At 34.8% G+C, this 16,711-nt stretch overlaps 1 protein-coding gene across 1 annotated transcript in view; it reads right to left on the reverse strand.

Moving 5' to 3' along the window:
• Positions 1–3,432: 3,432 nt before the first annotated feature.
• Positions 3,433–16,711, reverse strand: part of MDFIC (MyoD family inhibitor domain containing) — a 131,966-nt gene continuing 118,687 nt past the window's right edge. Inside the window, exon 5 of the mRNA XM_052639091.1 lies at positions 3,433–3,680. Coding sequence (XP_052495051.1) covers positions 3,433–3,680 — 248 coding nt within the window. The remainder of the gene's footprint in view (positions 3,681–16,711) is intronic.

The following is a 16,711-nucleotide window of genomic DNA, read 5'->3' on the forward strand; positions in this document are numbered from 1 at the left end:
TGCTTTTCTATATTAGTATTAAAATAAGAGAAAAACGGATATTATAGTGTCTGATGAAAGTTTATCTTGGCTGTCAGATTAGATGTCATAAACCTACAGGCCTACAAATCACAGGTAACTGGAAAGGGCATAAAGGTCTTGAATAGTATGAAAAATAATCTTATTAATAAATTTATTCATTAGATGGCTGGGTAAATCTAGGCATTGAAACTGGAATTCAAGAAGGCAAGCCACAGAGACTCTGGACTCGAATCTTATTTATGTTAAGCAGTGACTTTGATGTTTATAACATTAGAATCTAGGGCACTGATAAGAGTTTGTATAGATGAAGAATGAAAAGTTATTACATAAGGTTGCCTTGGTTACTCCGTGAACTGTTCAGAGAAACACCGGCTATTTCAGGTGAGGGAAATGGATATAGTCAATACACTATAAGAACACAAAAATAAAATTATTATACTCCTAAGTAAAATGTCTCCTCCTAAATAAAGTGATTCAAGGGGTTAAATACTAATAACAAAACACTTCCTACTACTTAAAAATTGTGCCACTAAAAACCCTAGTTGAAAGTACTTCTGATGATTTACTTTTGGGTGAAATTCACTGAAATTAATACCCAATTCTATAGATCTTTTGTGTTTAATTTCAGCATATAAATATATATATATATGTGTGTGTATGTGTATAAACTACCACAGTTTTTTAATAAGTTGGGAGATAATTCCGAAGCAAATAAGTAAAAGCAATTTATTAAAAAACAAATGTAAAAAATGTGAATTTTGCTCTACTGTGAAGTTTTAACAGAAAACCATGTTTTACCATGTTTTGAAATCATTTGTCAACTATGATTTGCAGTATAAACTGATCTGAATCTTTCATAGTTCATTTATGGGCATGAGTCATGTGATTTACATAGGAGACTAAGAGATCTTTCAGAGAAGGATGTAACAGGAAAAGAAAAGTCTAAGCTTTTAAATTATAGTTGAATTCACTTAAATATTGACCCATCAATTAGATTAGAGAAATCATTTTTTTTATTTCAAAATAGTATATTCAGGATAATACAGGTCCAGTTTAAAAATATTTAAGATTACGTTTCCACATTTAAAGAGACCAAATCTGTAACTGTAAACTAGAGCACTTATGGCCATATAATAAGAAAATATTTTACATTCAGAAATTCTAAAATACATATTGAAAATCTTTTCACATTTGCTACTTTTGTTTTTTTCATTTATTTTAAAAAATCATACAAGGTATTTTGTGGTATGACTGCAGAATAGACAATAGAGGAAAAGTACTGTGAATATAAATATGAGATTAAAATTATATCAATTAATGCTCTCTGTTACAGAGAAACATTATTATAAAAGTGCTAATATCATCATTGTAAATAGCAGGATACACTTAAATATTAGACAAACAGTTTGGCAGAAAATTTTTGCAGTATAACAGATATACTGTTTTAATGATTCCAGGTCATAAGGTTTTATATATCAATATAAAGTTGATACTCTTACATCCTAATATATATACATGTTAACTTTGGATATATGTTAATATTCAGATTCTGGTTACTAAGAAATAGTAGAAAGATGTTCTCATATTTCATTTGTTACCTCAAAAATGCTCTTTAGGCCAGGAAGAGATAGACAGCTGTTGACTAGAATTCTACTTAAGCCTGACAGTTTAAGTGTGTATGTGTGTGTGTGTGTGTGTGTGTGTGTGTTTAAAGAGCACTAACAGGGGATTCAAGAGTTTGCTAATTTATTTTTTTGTTTTTTAAGCCTTTTAAGTAATGATATAAGTGGAAACTAGGTTTCATCTCAAAGGAAAAATTATTGGTGACATACCCATGCTTTTGGTTTTAAAATCTTAAAAGCCTAGATTTGCTAAAAGGCTTCCTAACAATATGCATTTGTTTTTACTATCAATTTGATATTCAGTTGGAATAATAAAAAATAACTATTCATCCAAACATATACTTTCAAAATTTCTACAAGGTATTACATTAAATCAAACCAAACTACAAGCTGGGGACATCAAGCTTAGTAGAAGAGCATGTAGTAGGAAAATATACTCTCCTTTTCATCTGTACCACACGGAGTCTCAATGTCTTAGTAACTTGCTAAGTCTTAATAAGTAACTCAATAAGTCTTACTTATTTCTTTACACTTAAGGATCTTTATAACCTACCGTTTGGGTTTAACGTAAAATTGCAATACCGAAATTTGGTCATAGTAATGGATGTCAAGATTCCCACTGCACTGGAAGGAATAATTTGTATTTAAGGTTAACTGTGCTTATAAATATTGTGGGGTTTTTGGCTTCCTCTTTCCCTTGCAAAATACTTAAAGCTCTCAAAATCAAAATGCTGAGATTTTAATATAAAATTTTTCCTAATTTAAGTGCAACTTTTCAAAAGTGCTCCACATTCTATAAATATAGCTATTTTAATAAAGCGTTTTTATCAAAACTTTATCATAACCTCTATGTTAAAAAATGCTTATTTTTAGTTAACTTAAATTTTATAGTTTTTTTAAAGAAAGATGTATTGCCACAACTAAAGAAAATACATACATGAGGCATTTTTCTTGTAACTGCTCAAGGGCACAGTCAGCTCAGGTTGGTCACCTAAAACTTGGTCCTAAAGCTAATTCATTCAAGCAGCAGATGAATCACTCATCCCAAGAGGCCTCCTTCAAATGCCACATTCTCCTCGAAGCCTTCTGAATATTCCCATAGACGTTAGCTCTTCCTTTTTGTGTATCCCTACAGCCTTTTGAGTTTCTCTCTCTCATAATCATGACTTCAATATGCCTGTGGGCTGGCTTATTCTTTACAAGTCTCTTTGCCTAAACTTTCCTCTGCTTCTCTGGATGGAAGCTGAATGCCATCCATCTCAGCACTGCAGCAGGTCACACACAGCAGGCACTCAGTGTCTGTTGAACAAGCAGAGCATCGACACAAACACTAGGTGCCCAATGCTTGTGTGGGTGTGTTTCTCAAAGTTTACTCTAAGGAATGCTTACTTTTAACCATTGTAAAAACATTAAAAATAAATGGTCTGATTTAAATAATCACTGAAAAAGAATACATTTGGAGCAAGGGGCTCCTAAGATGGGTTAAAAGAAACAGAGAGAGATAAGTATAAACAGGAGGAGACATTTTTTTTTTTTCTGTTTTTGGCCAAAATGTTCCTCAGTCACTGCAACCTATTAACAAGTTTAAAAGTAGTTAAAATTTCACATATTAAACCACGTGGATTTGGTTAGAGGGAGGAAAACAGGCTTTCAGAGATTACCTAAAATAATGAGTTAACAGTGCAAGTACTGGGTTGTTTGATGAGAATTTTACCACATGATTTTCTTTTACCTCAAAAGAAAAAACTTAAAATACTCTCCAGTTTTAACGCAAACAGAAGATAAATATTTATGAAGGAAAACAAATTCCACAGCACTCCATACAGATTTCCAGGCAGTCTGATGATTCACAACAGGCATCCATGATGCCACAATCCATGTCACAAGGGCAGTTACAGTCATCTCCCATTTCATCTCCACAGCAACAGCAGCAGGCTTCTGAGGTGCAGATGCCACACGAAGCTTGTCCCAGGACAATATTGCAGAGGGTCAGAAATTCACAGAACAGGCAGGCCAGGATACAGTGGACACAGCAGTCTTCATTTTCAGTTGGGAGGAGACCACACAGTCAGAGAAAGAAGAAACACAAAATATATAAATCATCAGTAAACTGAATAATAATTGATTGAAAGTAAGTAATCCAGAACTTAATGACCTGCAGTCCTAGTTCTGTGGGTTGGAAGGATGAAAAGAAACAGGTTAAATTTTAGATGAATACTCTTTAGAAGCAGATATTGCATTTGGTGGGGAGGGAAAGACTGTAGTTGTATATAGATGTGTGTGTGTGTGCCTATGGGTTAGAGTATTACTCACTGTGCACTGGTCCTTGGTTCTAGGTTCCACCCCTCTATGCCTCTCATCCCTCTCACCTATATCCTACTGCTCTCTGCTAAATGACAATAAAGTCCTTCAGAAAACAAGTTACTGCAATGTCCCCACCTGCTCTAAAACTGCAAGGAAAAAGATTTTAAAATGATACATTCAGTATGTTATTGAATAATTAATTCAACAGCTAAATAAAACTGGCTCAATTTTATGGTCCTTGATTTTTTTGGTTTCACAAGAATTAAAAACAGACCCTGGCCCCAACCATTGTTTCCGGGATAGTTCTGCCTATCTCTAACAAAGGATACATACCTTAGCAAATGTGAATAATGTAGCACTGCCTTCCCACTTCCTGTGCGTGAAGTACTTTACTGAGACATCTCTAATGATGCCTTTTTGAACAACAAATGTCATGAACTGATATAAAGAAGTGAGAACTCAACAGATTACAATCTAATAAACTTAGTACACCATATTCTAAGCTTCTTTCCTCAGAATTTTGGGTCAAGTAAAAGGCACAACTGAAGAAAATGTCTATTTCCAGAAGACTTTAACACATGCAATAAAATAAATTATGACCAATGTTATAAGACATTTGTCTTATTTCAGAAATATTTATGAATTTTTAGCAGGACTATTTATAGGTGTGTGTTTGTGTTCCTTTCCTTCTTTAAAAATGTATACAATGCAAGCTTTAATGAGGGGATTCTGCTTCCAAGAACAGCAACAGACAGTATAGAACAATCCCCTATCTATATCCCACTGTGACATGACTTGTGTGTTTCTGTATTTGGCTTTAAGATTGAGTGCCTTTGATGGAGTTTCATCAAATTGTGTATTCCATCATAACCACTCCCCCCCACCTCTGAATATTCCCATTTCTCTGTAGTCTCTAACTTGGTAGCGTTTATAAATTTGTAAAAGGGGGAAATGTGGGAAATACATACTTTACATGCCAGATGGCAAAAAGGAGGAGGGTCAGGAAAAACTCAAAAAGGAAACTCCAGAGTTGTTTGTAGAATTAAAGGCTAGGAGTTTCTTGGTAACCTAGTGGTTCAGATTCTTGGCTTTCAATGCCATGGTTCAGGTTCAATCCCTGGTCAGGGAGCTGAGATCGTGCAAGCTGCCTGGTTCAGCCAGAAAAAAAAAAAAAAAGGCTAAAAAAATACATTGGTGTTTCCTCCCATCTTTCTCAGGGCCAAGCCCACTCTCATATAAAATGGTCTATGGAGCAACTGGAAAATGATCATAGAATTCTAAATCTGTGAGTTGCTGTCTTCTTCTAACGTTTTTAGTAGTACAGTAGTCCTCCACATTCCAAGACCCCCAGTGGATGCCTGAAATCATGGATAGTACAGAACTATATACATACTCTTTTTCCCCATGCATACACACTTATGATGAAGTCTAAGTTATAAACTGGACAAAGAGATTAACAGTAACTACTAGTAAAATAGAATAGTTATAACAATCTTCTATAATAAAAGTTATGTGAATGTAGTCTCTCTTGAAATATTTTATACAAATTTAATGCCTTTTCCATCTTAACTATACACTTATTATACACTGTGGCCATGCCTTTTACAGTTTGAGGTGAAATAACAAAATTATCATGAATTTCTTTTCCCTTCTTCACAATTTCACAGATAGATTCATTCTAACTGTAGACTTTAGCAACTTCAGCATACAGGTTTGTGTGTGTGTGTGTGTGTGTGTGTGTGTGTGTGTGTGTGTGTGTGTGTCTTTCCTTATTAAGTTGAGAACTTTCACCTATTTAATCAAAGAAGAAGTACTTTACAGTTTCTCTGTGGCATATATGAGTTGCCAGGATCAGTACTCTTGTGTTTTGGAGCTGGCATTATGTAAAATCAAAGTTACTTGAACACAAGCATGGTGATGTTAAGACAGTTGGTCTGAAATCAAGAGGGCTGCTACATATGAACAGGTGGAACACACTGGACAAAGGGATGATTCATGTTTTTGGTGGGATGGAGAGGATGGCATGAGATTTTGTCATGCTACTTGGAGCAGCATGCAATTTAAAAATTATGAATTGTTATTTCTAGAGTCTTCTATTGAATACTTTGGTACTGTGAGTAAATGAAACCACAGAAAACAAAACACATAAGCGGGGACTATGGTATCCAATCACAACAAGAGAACAGCAAAATCTACTCCATGGATCCAAGTCCATAGCCTTGGGAAGTCCTGGGTTTCTAGAGAGCCTCTACTTTCCCTCTTTCTACATTCCTTCTATAAAGTTTTAGCCTGATATCTTATAAGTCTCAGTTTAGTAGAGTTTATCTAGGATTCTGTTATCATCATGATTTGTAAAATATCTGAAACATTATAGAGCTGACTTTATTATTATTCCTATTAAGAAATTAGTGTTTAACTGGCAAGCAAGCCAGTTCTATTCAATATGCCTTCAAACAAATACCTGTATTAACTAATTCTAAGGACATCTTAACTTTGTATTGTGCTATGGAATGGCCTGTATTTCAAAACTAAGAGGGGAATCCATAAGAACTTACTTGATACCGAAGAACCTTAAGCACAGTTATTGAACATTAGATTATTTAAGGATTAATCATGAAATATATCATACATTGAAGTATATGTAGTGAACTTATCTTGAAGGGGAAAGAATGGCCTTAGAATGGCCTTCCCACCAGACTTAGAAATAGAGGGTTACAATATCTTTGAAGCCCTCTTTGGTCCCTTCCTAAGTACATCTTTCTCTTCCCTTGCTTTTTGTTGTACGTTGTACAACAATGAATGTGTAAATATCCCTACATAATCTATCAGAAAGAAAATGATACCACATAAATTTCTGTAACACTTTTCTCAATATTATGTAATTCAGATTTACCTTTCTTAATTCTTGTAGCTAAAGTTCACTTGTTTTACACTATATTTATCCATCCTATTTAGGAGTATTTTGGTGATTTCCAGTGTTTTGCTGTTCCAAACATTAATGTTTGAAATAGGTGTGTGCAAGTCTCCTAGAGCCAACTTGCTAAATAACTGACAGTAGAATTGCTGGGTTCTAGGATGCACATTTCAGTCCCCTATAATGAGAAGGACATCTTTTTTGGGTGTTAGTTCTAAAAGGTCTTGTAGGTCTTCATAGAACCGTTCAACTTCAGCTTCTTCAGCATTACTGGTTGGGGCATAGACTTGGATTACTGTGATAGTGAATGGTTTGCCTTGGAAACGAACAGCAATCATTCTGTCGTTTTTGAGATTGCATCCAAGTACTGCATTTTGGACTGTTGTTGACCATGATGGCTACTCCATTTCATGTAATACTGCGTTTGGTTCTAAAGTGACTGCTCCAAAATGTATTCCCACAACCAAGTATGAGAATGCTCACTGCTCCACATCCTCACCAATCTTTGAAACTGTCATATTTTTGAAACTTTGAAACTTTCATATATGCCCATTTGTTGCATGTGAAATGGCATCTCATGGTAGTTTTTCCTGCATTTACTTGTTTACTAATAAATTTGAACATCTTTTCATGCTTTTGGCCACTCATGTTTCCTGTTCTTTGAAACAGGTGTTCATGTATTTCCCTCACTTTTCTATCGAATTGCCTGTTTTTCTTATTGACTTGTAGAAGTTCTTCATGTAGTGAAGACATCCATCCATCAGTCCTTTGTCAAATATGATTGTTCTCCCTTAGTACTGACTTTTTGAAGTTAAGAGATAAGATGCACATGAGTTAATGTTTAGACTGAGAGTTTGAAGTGATGAAGAGAAAGTCAATCAAATCTTTTCTTTAGCTGGAAATACCAGATGGAGATATCAGATAGACTAAGGAAGTAAAGTGGAAGACTGACAACTTTCGCTAATGAGTAAGTGAGAAGAAGAGGAAGTATTAACAAATTTGGTGGTAGAATGAAATAGAAAAGTTTTAGTGTATTATTCAGAACAAAGGGAGTCCAGCCATTCTGATATACAGAACAGGAGGGGAAACCAATAAGTAGTCAGGAAGGAGTGACTGAATGTGAATGATATGAAATCAGCTGCCCTCAAGATGAAGAGGAATGAGGGTGACAGTCACAGCTAAACCATTCACAGCCGCTCAGAGAACATACTCTTTTGAGAATTAAAATCTGTTCCAGATCTTAGACAATAGTGACAGTTGTTATACAAAAATCAGAAGCCCTAAGCCAAGAACAGATTCTCTCCAAACTTCTACTAGTAGCTAACAAGATCTACAAAGAATTTAATTCTGTTGAACTTTGTATTTTTAGTAAACAAAGAACATGAAAAAATAAATTCTTAGTGCTAAATAGATCAAACACTCCTAGACTGTGTTCAACAACATAGTGTAATTTCTATAATGGATACCAATGGTGGTTTTATGTAGGATAAGAAGCCTGGCATTAATGAAGAAAAAGCATTTATTAATTAAGAAATGTGTTATCTTAGAAGAGACATTTTTACCACTCTTGTACTTTATTTATGAAAATTGGTAATAAATTGCATTTTAAGCTCTTTAAAAATATTAATTCGATTCAAATAACATCTCTAAGAAGCAGTATTGGTATTATCCCCATTTTACCACAGATAGATTTTATAGAAAACTTCGGAGATCTGCTCAAAGTCACAGAGGCAGGAAGTAGCAGAGCCAGGATTGGACCCACATGATCCTCCCCTATCATCCATGGTCTAATCCAGGAGCCCATGCTGCTGGTGTGGGAATGACTACTTTTAACACTTCGTACATCTTCCTGGAGGAGGTCAGTTATAAATAACTAATTTCTGCTGATTTGTCTTGCTGATCTTGTTTTCAGCCTCAATTTATGTTTTCTTTCTAAAGATGAATCTGAATTTTAGTTTTAATGAAGACTTGATAGTAAATGTTATCCTCAAGAAAGAGCAAAATTGATGAGTTGGAGAACTCATAAATTTCCAGTCACATTGGTGAAACAGACAAAAAAGCATAGGCAGCCAAGACAGAGATGGTGTCTCAATCAAAGTAATCTAAATTTAAAACTTTAAAATTAACGTATGAACAGGAGCAATGTAGAGAGTAAATAGGAACTCTACTGGTATACAGTCATGACAGATTTTTTAAAAATAAGCTTTTTTTTGCAGATATTAAAACTTACAAAAATAGTTATCCTATCCTGCCTAATTTACTGGAAAAGCACTTTGGGCTGCTCTGAAAAATCAAATCTGAATAAGCCACAATTCAAAATTCATTTCAGAGATTAAAGTGACATTAGCAAGGTGCATTCATAGAGACATCTACCAAAACCACATCCATTTTCTGTACTTTATAAGTAGAAAAATACTCAGATATGACAACAAAGAAGGAACAAGCCAAAGAAATGAATCCCTAAATCCTATCAAATCAGTGTAATAACCTGATTTGTATTCCTTGCCAAAAGGATTTTTCTTTACAGTTGTGTTCTGGAAAGGGTAGTTTGATTGTGACTGGAGGTAATGAAAAGGTTAAAATAATCTAAGAAGAAATAGCAGTTATAGTTTACCACCCCTCTCATCCCCAGGGGGATGGAAAATCATAAAAGGCATTAAGTTGTTGGTTTTATTTGAAGCCAAGAGAGGATTATAAGAATTAACAAACTAAGAAGACTTAAATGGAGAAACAAACTAAAAAAGATGAGTCCTCTGCATCCATGTAGTTCACTGTGAGAAATAAGTGTTTTTCCCTCTGTTCTTGTGGTTTTTCATTTTTATGGTTTTATTCGGTCATATTTGTAGTTTTTTGCCAAAAGCGTTTAACCTTTGAGAAGCCAACTAGGTTCTGGGAAGGATGCCTTTTCCAAACTGGGCCCAAAAGAATTGCACAATTCAGTGTATTACTGAGAGGAGAATTCAGCAAAAGACTGACAGCTACTGTAAATTTAGGAAAACAAAGAAAACTATCAGCAGCTAAGGAGCTTAAAAAGAAAGCATAAAAGGAAATCTTTGGCACAGTGTTTGATTAAAAAAAAAAACTATTACGGATTACTTGCAGACACAAACCCAAACAATATCTTTGAGTCCTCTGGAAGGTCATCAATGTTAAATCCATGCAGCTGGCATATCTGGCAAGGGTCTGTTATAGCTTCCCAATGCCATGAAGGTAACAACTGAACCTTATTTAAACAGCATCTTAGATGACTGGTGGAAATATCTGTGACTGATTTGAGGCTCTTCGCTCTCTTTAAAATGAGACTGAGATTTATTTTAAAATGAGATTTATTTTTGTAAGGATACATGAGTTTAATAATAAAATTATCCCAAATTGATTTACCCAAATCATTGGTGGCCCGAAATACTAGGCAAATGGGGTCGCACAGAGTCGGACACAACTGAAGCGACTTAGCAGCAGCAGCAGCATGAGAAAAGCAATTTGTTTTAGTGAAAGGAACCCAAAGAGCCATCAGAAAACTCTGCACAGTAAACTCAGCTGTATTCTAAATAAGTCTATTTTTTTAGTTTCCTTCTTTTAAGATGTGGTATGACAGGTGCTTTGAATTTCTTGGAACAAAGACACCAAACAGCAGAGTACAGGGAAGGGCAAAGAACAGTGAATTCTGAGAATAACCCACAACCCATTTTTGAGCAAAGGCAGGTTTGTTTGTGTCTTATCTTGAGTAATCTCTAATAACATTTCCTATGACTGAAAATGCTTGAAACTACTTTCTAGTCAGGTCTCCATCATGTAAACTATATTCAAAGAAACGGGTTCATTATTTTTTTTCCAACGGACCAATGATATGCCAAGGAGCAAATGCAGATTGAAACATGAGCAGTCAGTTATGTGTAATTAACTAATTCAGGAAACTGTATTGTGATCAAACCTGACTAGCTTTACAATCAGAGAACCCATAGGTGACTCCTGCTGAGGCTCACATGCACCCTGGGACAAAAAGCGACTCACCATGCAGGGTAAGAGGCATTCCTCTACCCAGATACTGCTTTGCTCCAACTGCTTCTCAATAAAATCCAAAAGCAGGCTGAAAGTGGGTTTTGGTCATCCTGAATTGCAGCCAGGATGGCTAAGTTAGTATCTGGCCTCTGTGAAAGTCAGCTGTGAGGGATGAGACACAGACATCTCTAGGGAGTTCCGCTCTTCAAGTGATTGTGGGGGCAGGAAATATTTACTAAGACGGTACGGTAGCTCAGCTCTAAGGAGCTGTGTGTCTTCAAGCCAGAGGACGCACGGCATTCTGGCCTACGGCCCTAGAATGACCTGCTGCTTGCATAAATTGGCCTGAAGTACGCCTCCCACACAGAGCCCTCTGGCACACTGCTGTCCCAGCGAGGCCATGCATCTTAGCCAAAACACAGTCAAGATTTTCCTAGTAGGGAAGAAAGTGAGATAGGTCAGGAGGTAAAAGAAAGAGAGCAAGTTACGTTTTCCACTGCAGCATCAAGACCACACTTAGAGAAACAACAATAACCTTTACTATTATCTTTCCTCTAAATGAACTCAAAAGAACTGGAGCAAAAACAGCACCATTCTCCCCCACCCCACAGAGAGATTCCTTGCTCATTTTCCTAACACGTGTCCAAGTCCTGGAGTCCCTTCTCCTCCTATGGGAAGTGCATTCCTATTTTAAATTACATAAGTGGAGAGCAGTTGTTTTTTTTTTTTTTTAATTCTCTTTGTTGATCCTGCTGCTTGATTTGCAGCTGACTGATTAAAATATTCCAAATTCTCAGGAAAATTTGATCCAGTGATTGTTGGTCATGACTTAACTGTAACCCTGATTCAAGCAGTCCTTTCTAGAGTCACCTTTTATAAAGTCTAAGAAGGAAACAAAAAGTGAAACAAAGTTTCCTAGGAGCTTTAGAGAGAAATCTGTCAGGGAGTAAAATGCTGAGTTAGTAGCAGTGTTTAATTTAAAACACACTAGAAGAAAAGTATGTGGGCAGTGAGGCGGCAAAAGAAAAGTGAAAAAATATCAATGGTGCAAGTATTATTTATATTAGTTTATTGAATCTCTATATTTAAAATCATATATTTGATAGCTGGTAATAAGTTACTGTTAGCAAAGGGTTAAGATAAGGATTAAAAGAGACAATGTATACAAAGTACTCAGTAAAGAATTTATCATGTAAGTACTTAATAAATATTATTACTGCAATAACAATGATGATGATGGTACAATATTTATTCTAGAGAGGCTACAACTCTCTACCTTTCAATGTATTCTTCACTCTGATTACCACACCAAAATAGAGCCATTCTATTTTAACCTAAGGAGGTTTATTAAAGGCTCTGTTCTTAGTTCAAATACTTAAAAAAGAGACTCAAGAAGGCAATTCTAAGAGAATTTGCAGAAGAGTGGAGCAGAAATCTGCCTGGAAAGATTTAGTCAATCTTGTGTGTTTGGCTACAGCAGGAGATTTAAAAATAATAATCTTTTCCCATATTTAAACTATTATCCATTTATTTTCTCAGGAAGCTAGAAAGCAAAGACAGTAAAACCATACTTGAACCTACTCAGTGCTGACTTTATTAGTTGGCCAGTTGAAATATCTCTAATCCAAAAAGTTTAATTAGTAGGAAGGTTGACTTTAACTTTTGGATAACAAAATCTACTTTAGATCTTAAAAGCATTTTCCTAGAAAGAATCACTACATAAACAGTCTGCTAAAGTTGGTCACAATATTATCTATTTTTAGGACAAAAAATAAGTATAAGAAAATATATATTTGTGTAAAAATGATGTAAGAAATCTCTCCCAAAAGCTTAATATTTTCCCATTTTTATTTTTGCCACTGTGTTTATCTTACAATTTACCTTTCAGCCTCACATTTTCTGATTTGTGCTTGTTTAAATATTGTGCCAAGGTATATAATGAAAAAGAATCAGCATTTTTTTTTTAAGCCATGTGGGTCTCCTACTTGGGTTATCTTATAAATGGTGATAATAATATAAACAGTAAACAGTAAAATAACACTTCTGCCATATGGGATTCTATTTATTCACTTTTATTGATGTACAATTTACATATAGTATATTACTTTCAGGTATACAGTGTAATGATTCCATATTTGTATATTCTGCAAAATGATCACCACAGTGTGTCTCAGTAACATCCATCATTGTATATAATTACACATCTTTTTTCTTTCAGAGAAACTTTCAAATATGTAATACAGTACTACTAATTATAGTCAATCCACACAACTTATGTATTTCATAATGGGAAATTTATGGCTTTCGACACCCTGCAACCGTTTTGTCCACGCCCCCCTACCTACCTCCAGGCTCTGGCCCCTAGCAACCTGGTCTTTTCATCTATAGCTGTGGTTAAGATGCCATATATAAGATCAAAATGATATTTTGTCTTTGATTTATTTCACTTAGCATAATGTTCTGAAGGCCCGTCCATGTTGTTGCAAATGGCAAGATTTCCTTCTTTTTAATGGCTGAATAATATTCCATGGTATAATATACACCATATTTTCTTTAACCATTGATCAATCAGTGGACACTTAAGACTGTTTCCATATCTTGGCTATTGTAGATAATGCTGCAATGAACACTGGGGTACGTTTTCGAATTAGTATTTTTATTTTCTTCAGATGAATACCTGGAAGTGGAATTGCTGGATCACATGGTCATTCTATGTTAATTTTTTGAGAAACCTCCATACTGTTTTCCATAGAGACTACCAATTTACATTCTTTTCTACAGTGTACAAGGTTTCCCTTTTCTCCACAATCTTACCAACACTTATTTCTTGTCTTTTAGAAAACAGACATTCTAACAGGTGTGAAGTGATATCTCACTGTAGTTTTTAAATCGGATTGTTTATTTGCTATTGAGCTATAGGAATTATTTATATATTTTGGATATTAATCCAAATTTGCATATACTTTCTCCCATTTAGTAGACTGCCTTTTCATTTTGTCACTGGTTTCCTTTGTCTTGAATAAACTTTTTAGTCTGAAGTAACCTTACTTGTTTATTGTTGCTTTAAATGCAACACCTTTGATTTTTGGATCAAATCTAAAAAGTCATCACCAAAACCTGTGTCAAGGATCTGACAACCTATGCTTTATTCTAGGAGTTTTAAAGTTTCAGGCGTTAAATTCTTCAGTCTTATAATAATTTTTGTCTATGGTATAAGATAGTGGTTATATCTTTTGATATAACCAGTTCCATTCTTTTAACCGTGGCTATCCAGTTTTCACAGCATTATTTATTAGCGCCTGTCCTTCCCCTATTGTATATTCTTACCTCCTCTGTCATAAATTAACGGACCATATATCTGTGGGCTTATTTCTGAGCTCTCTCTTCTGTTCCATTGGTTAATGTGCCTGTTTTTATGCCAATACCATACTGCTTTGTATTATAATTTTGTATTATAGTCAAAATCAGAGCACATGATTTTTTGGTTTTGTTCCTTTCTCAAGATTGCTTTGACTGTTCTGGATCTTTTGTAGTTCCATACAAATTGCAGAACTGCTTGTTCTAATTTCTGTGGAAAATGCCATTGGCATTTTGATAGGGATTGCACCGAATATGTATATTGCTTTGGATAGTAGGGACATTTTAATCTTATTAATTTTTCTAATCCATGAGCACAAATATCTTCCTATTTATTTTTCTTCAATTTCTTTCATCAGTGTCTTATAGTATTCAATATAGAGGCCTTTCATTTCTTTGGTTAAATTTATTCCTGGGTATTCATTTTGATGTAGTTATAAATGGAATTATTTTAAGTTTGATAGATTGTTATTAGTGTACAGAAATGGGACAAACTCTTTAACATTAATACTGGATTCAACGACTTCACTGACTTCAATGATCTCATAGTTTTTGTAAGTGTCTATACCTGGTTTTCTATATATCCATAAGATCATGTCACCTGCAAACAGAGATATTTATACTTCTTTTTAAATTGAATGTCTACTTTTCCTTGCCTAATATCTCTGCCTAGGGCTTCCAGTACTATGCTGAATAAAAGTGGTGAGAATAGGCATCCTTGTTTTGTTCCCAATCCCAAAAGAAACCCTTTTAGCTTTTACTGTCGAATGTGTTAGTGGTGGGAGAAGGCAATGGCACCCCACTCCAGTACTCTTGCCTGGAAAATCCCATGGACGGAGGAGCCTGGTAGGCTGCCGTCCATGGGGTCGCAAAGAGTCGGACACGACTGCATGACTTCACTTTGACTTTTCACTTTCATGCATTGGAGAAGGAAATGGCAACCCACTCCAGTATTCTTGCCTAGAGAATCCCAGGAATGGGGGGAGCCTGGTGGGCTGCCATCTATGGGGTCTCACAGAGCCGGACACGACTGAAGCGTCTTAGCAGCAGCAGTGTTAGTGGTGGGCATATCATATGTGGCCTATATTATATTTAGGTATGCTCCCTCTATGCCTACTTTTTTGAGAATTTTTATCACAAAGGATGTGGAATTTTGTCCAATGTTTTTTCTACATCTATTGAGATGATCATTATTTTTATCCTCCATTTTGTTAATGTGGTATATCACACTGATTGATTTGTGGATGCTGAATCACATACTTGCATCCCTGGAATAAACCCCAGTTGATCATGTGTAAGATCCTTTTGACGTATTGAATTCAGTTAGTTAATATTTTGTCAAGGATGTTTGCATCTTTGTTCATCAAGGATAGTGTCCTATAATTTTTTTTTTGATGCCTTTGTTTATTTTTGGTATCAGAGTAATGCTGGTCTCATAAAAATGTGCAAGGATTCCCTCCTCTTCTATTTTCTGGAAGAGTTTGAGAAGGATTGGTATTCATTCTTCTTTAAAAGTTTGGAAGGATTCACCAATAAAACCATCTGGTTCTAACTTTTGTTTATTGGAAGGATTTTTTTTTTTTAATTTTCATTACTGATTCGATCTCCTTCCTAAAAATAGGTCTTTTTGGATTTTCTGTTTCTTCTTGATTCAGTCTTAGCAAGCTGCATATTTCTAGAAATTTATCCAAGTTGTCTATTTGTTGGAATATAATTGTTCATAGAATCCTATGTTCCTTTATGTGGTATCATTTATAATGTTTACTTTTCCTTTTCTGATGCTGAGTCATCTCTCTTGGTGAATCTATCTATTTCACTTATTTCCACTCTGATTTTTGTAGTTTTCTTCCTTCTACTAACTTTAGACTTTGTTCTTATTTTTCTAGTTCCTTGCAGTATAAATTAAGCTGTTTGAGATTTTTCCTGTTTCTTGAGGTAGGCATTTATTAGTATATACTTTCCACATAGAACTGCTTTTGCTTTGTCCCATAAATTTTGATATGTTGTATTTCCATTTCATTTTTCTCAAGGTATTTTATTTCTCTTTTGATTTTTTCTTTGACCCACTGGTTATTCAATAGCATGTTGTCTAATCATTGCACATTTATGAATATTCCAGTTTTTTATATATATATATCTAGATAGATGATTTACAATGTGTTAATTTGTGTACAGCAAAGAGATTCAGTTATACAATTATATGTACATATATTATATATATAATTTTTCATATTCTTTCCCATTATGGTTTGTCACAGGACATGGGATATACTTCCCTGTGCTATACAATAGGACCTCATTGCTTATCCATCTTATATGTAAGATTGCCTCTGCTAACCTCAAACTCCCATTCCTTTTCTTTCCTACCTCACCTTACCCCCTTGAAAACCACAAGTCTGTTCTCTATGTCTGTGAGTCTGTTTTAATTTCATAGATGTGTTTATTTGTATAGAATTCTAAATTCTACATATAAGTGATATAGTGCTTGTCTTTC

Source organism: Budorcas taxicolor, chromosome 4 (assembly GCF_023091745.1).
Source record: "Budorcas taxicolor isolate Tak-1 chromosome 4, Takin1.1, whole genome shotgun sequence".
NCBI lineage: Eukaryota > Metazoa > Chordata > Mammalia > Artiodactyla > Bovidae > Budorcas > Budorcas taxicolor.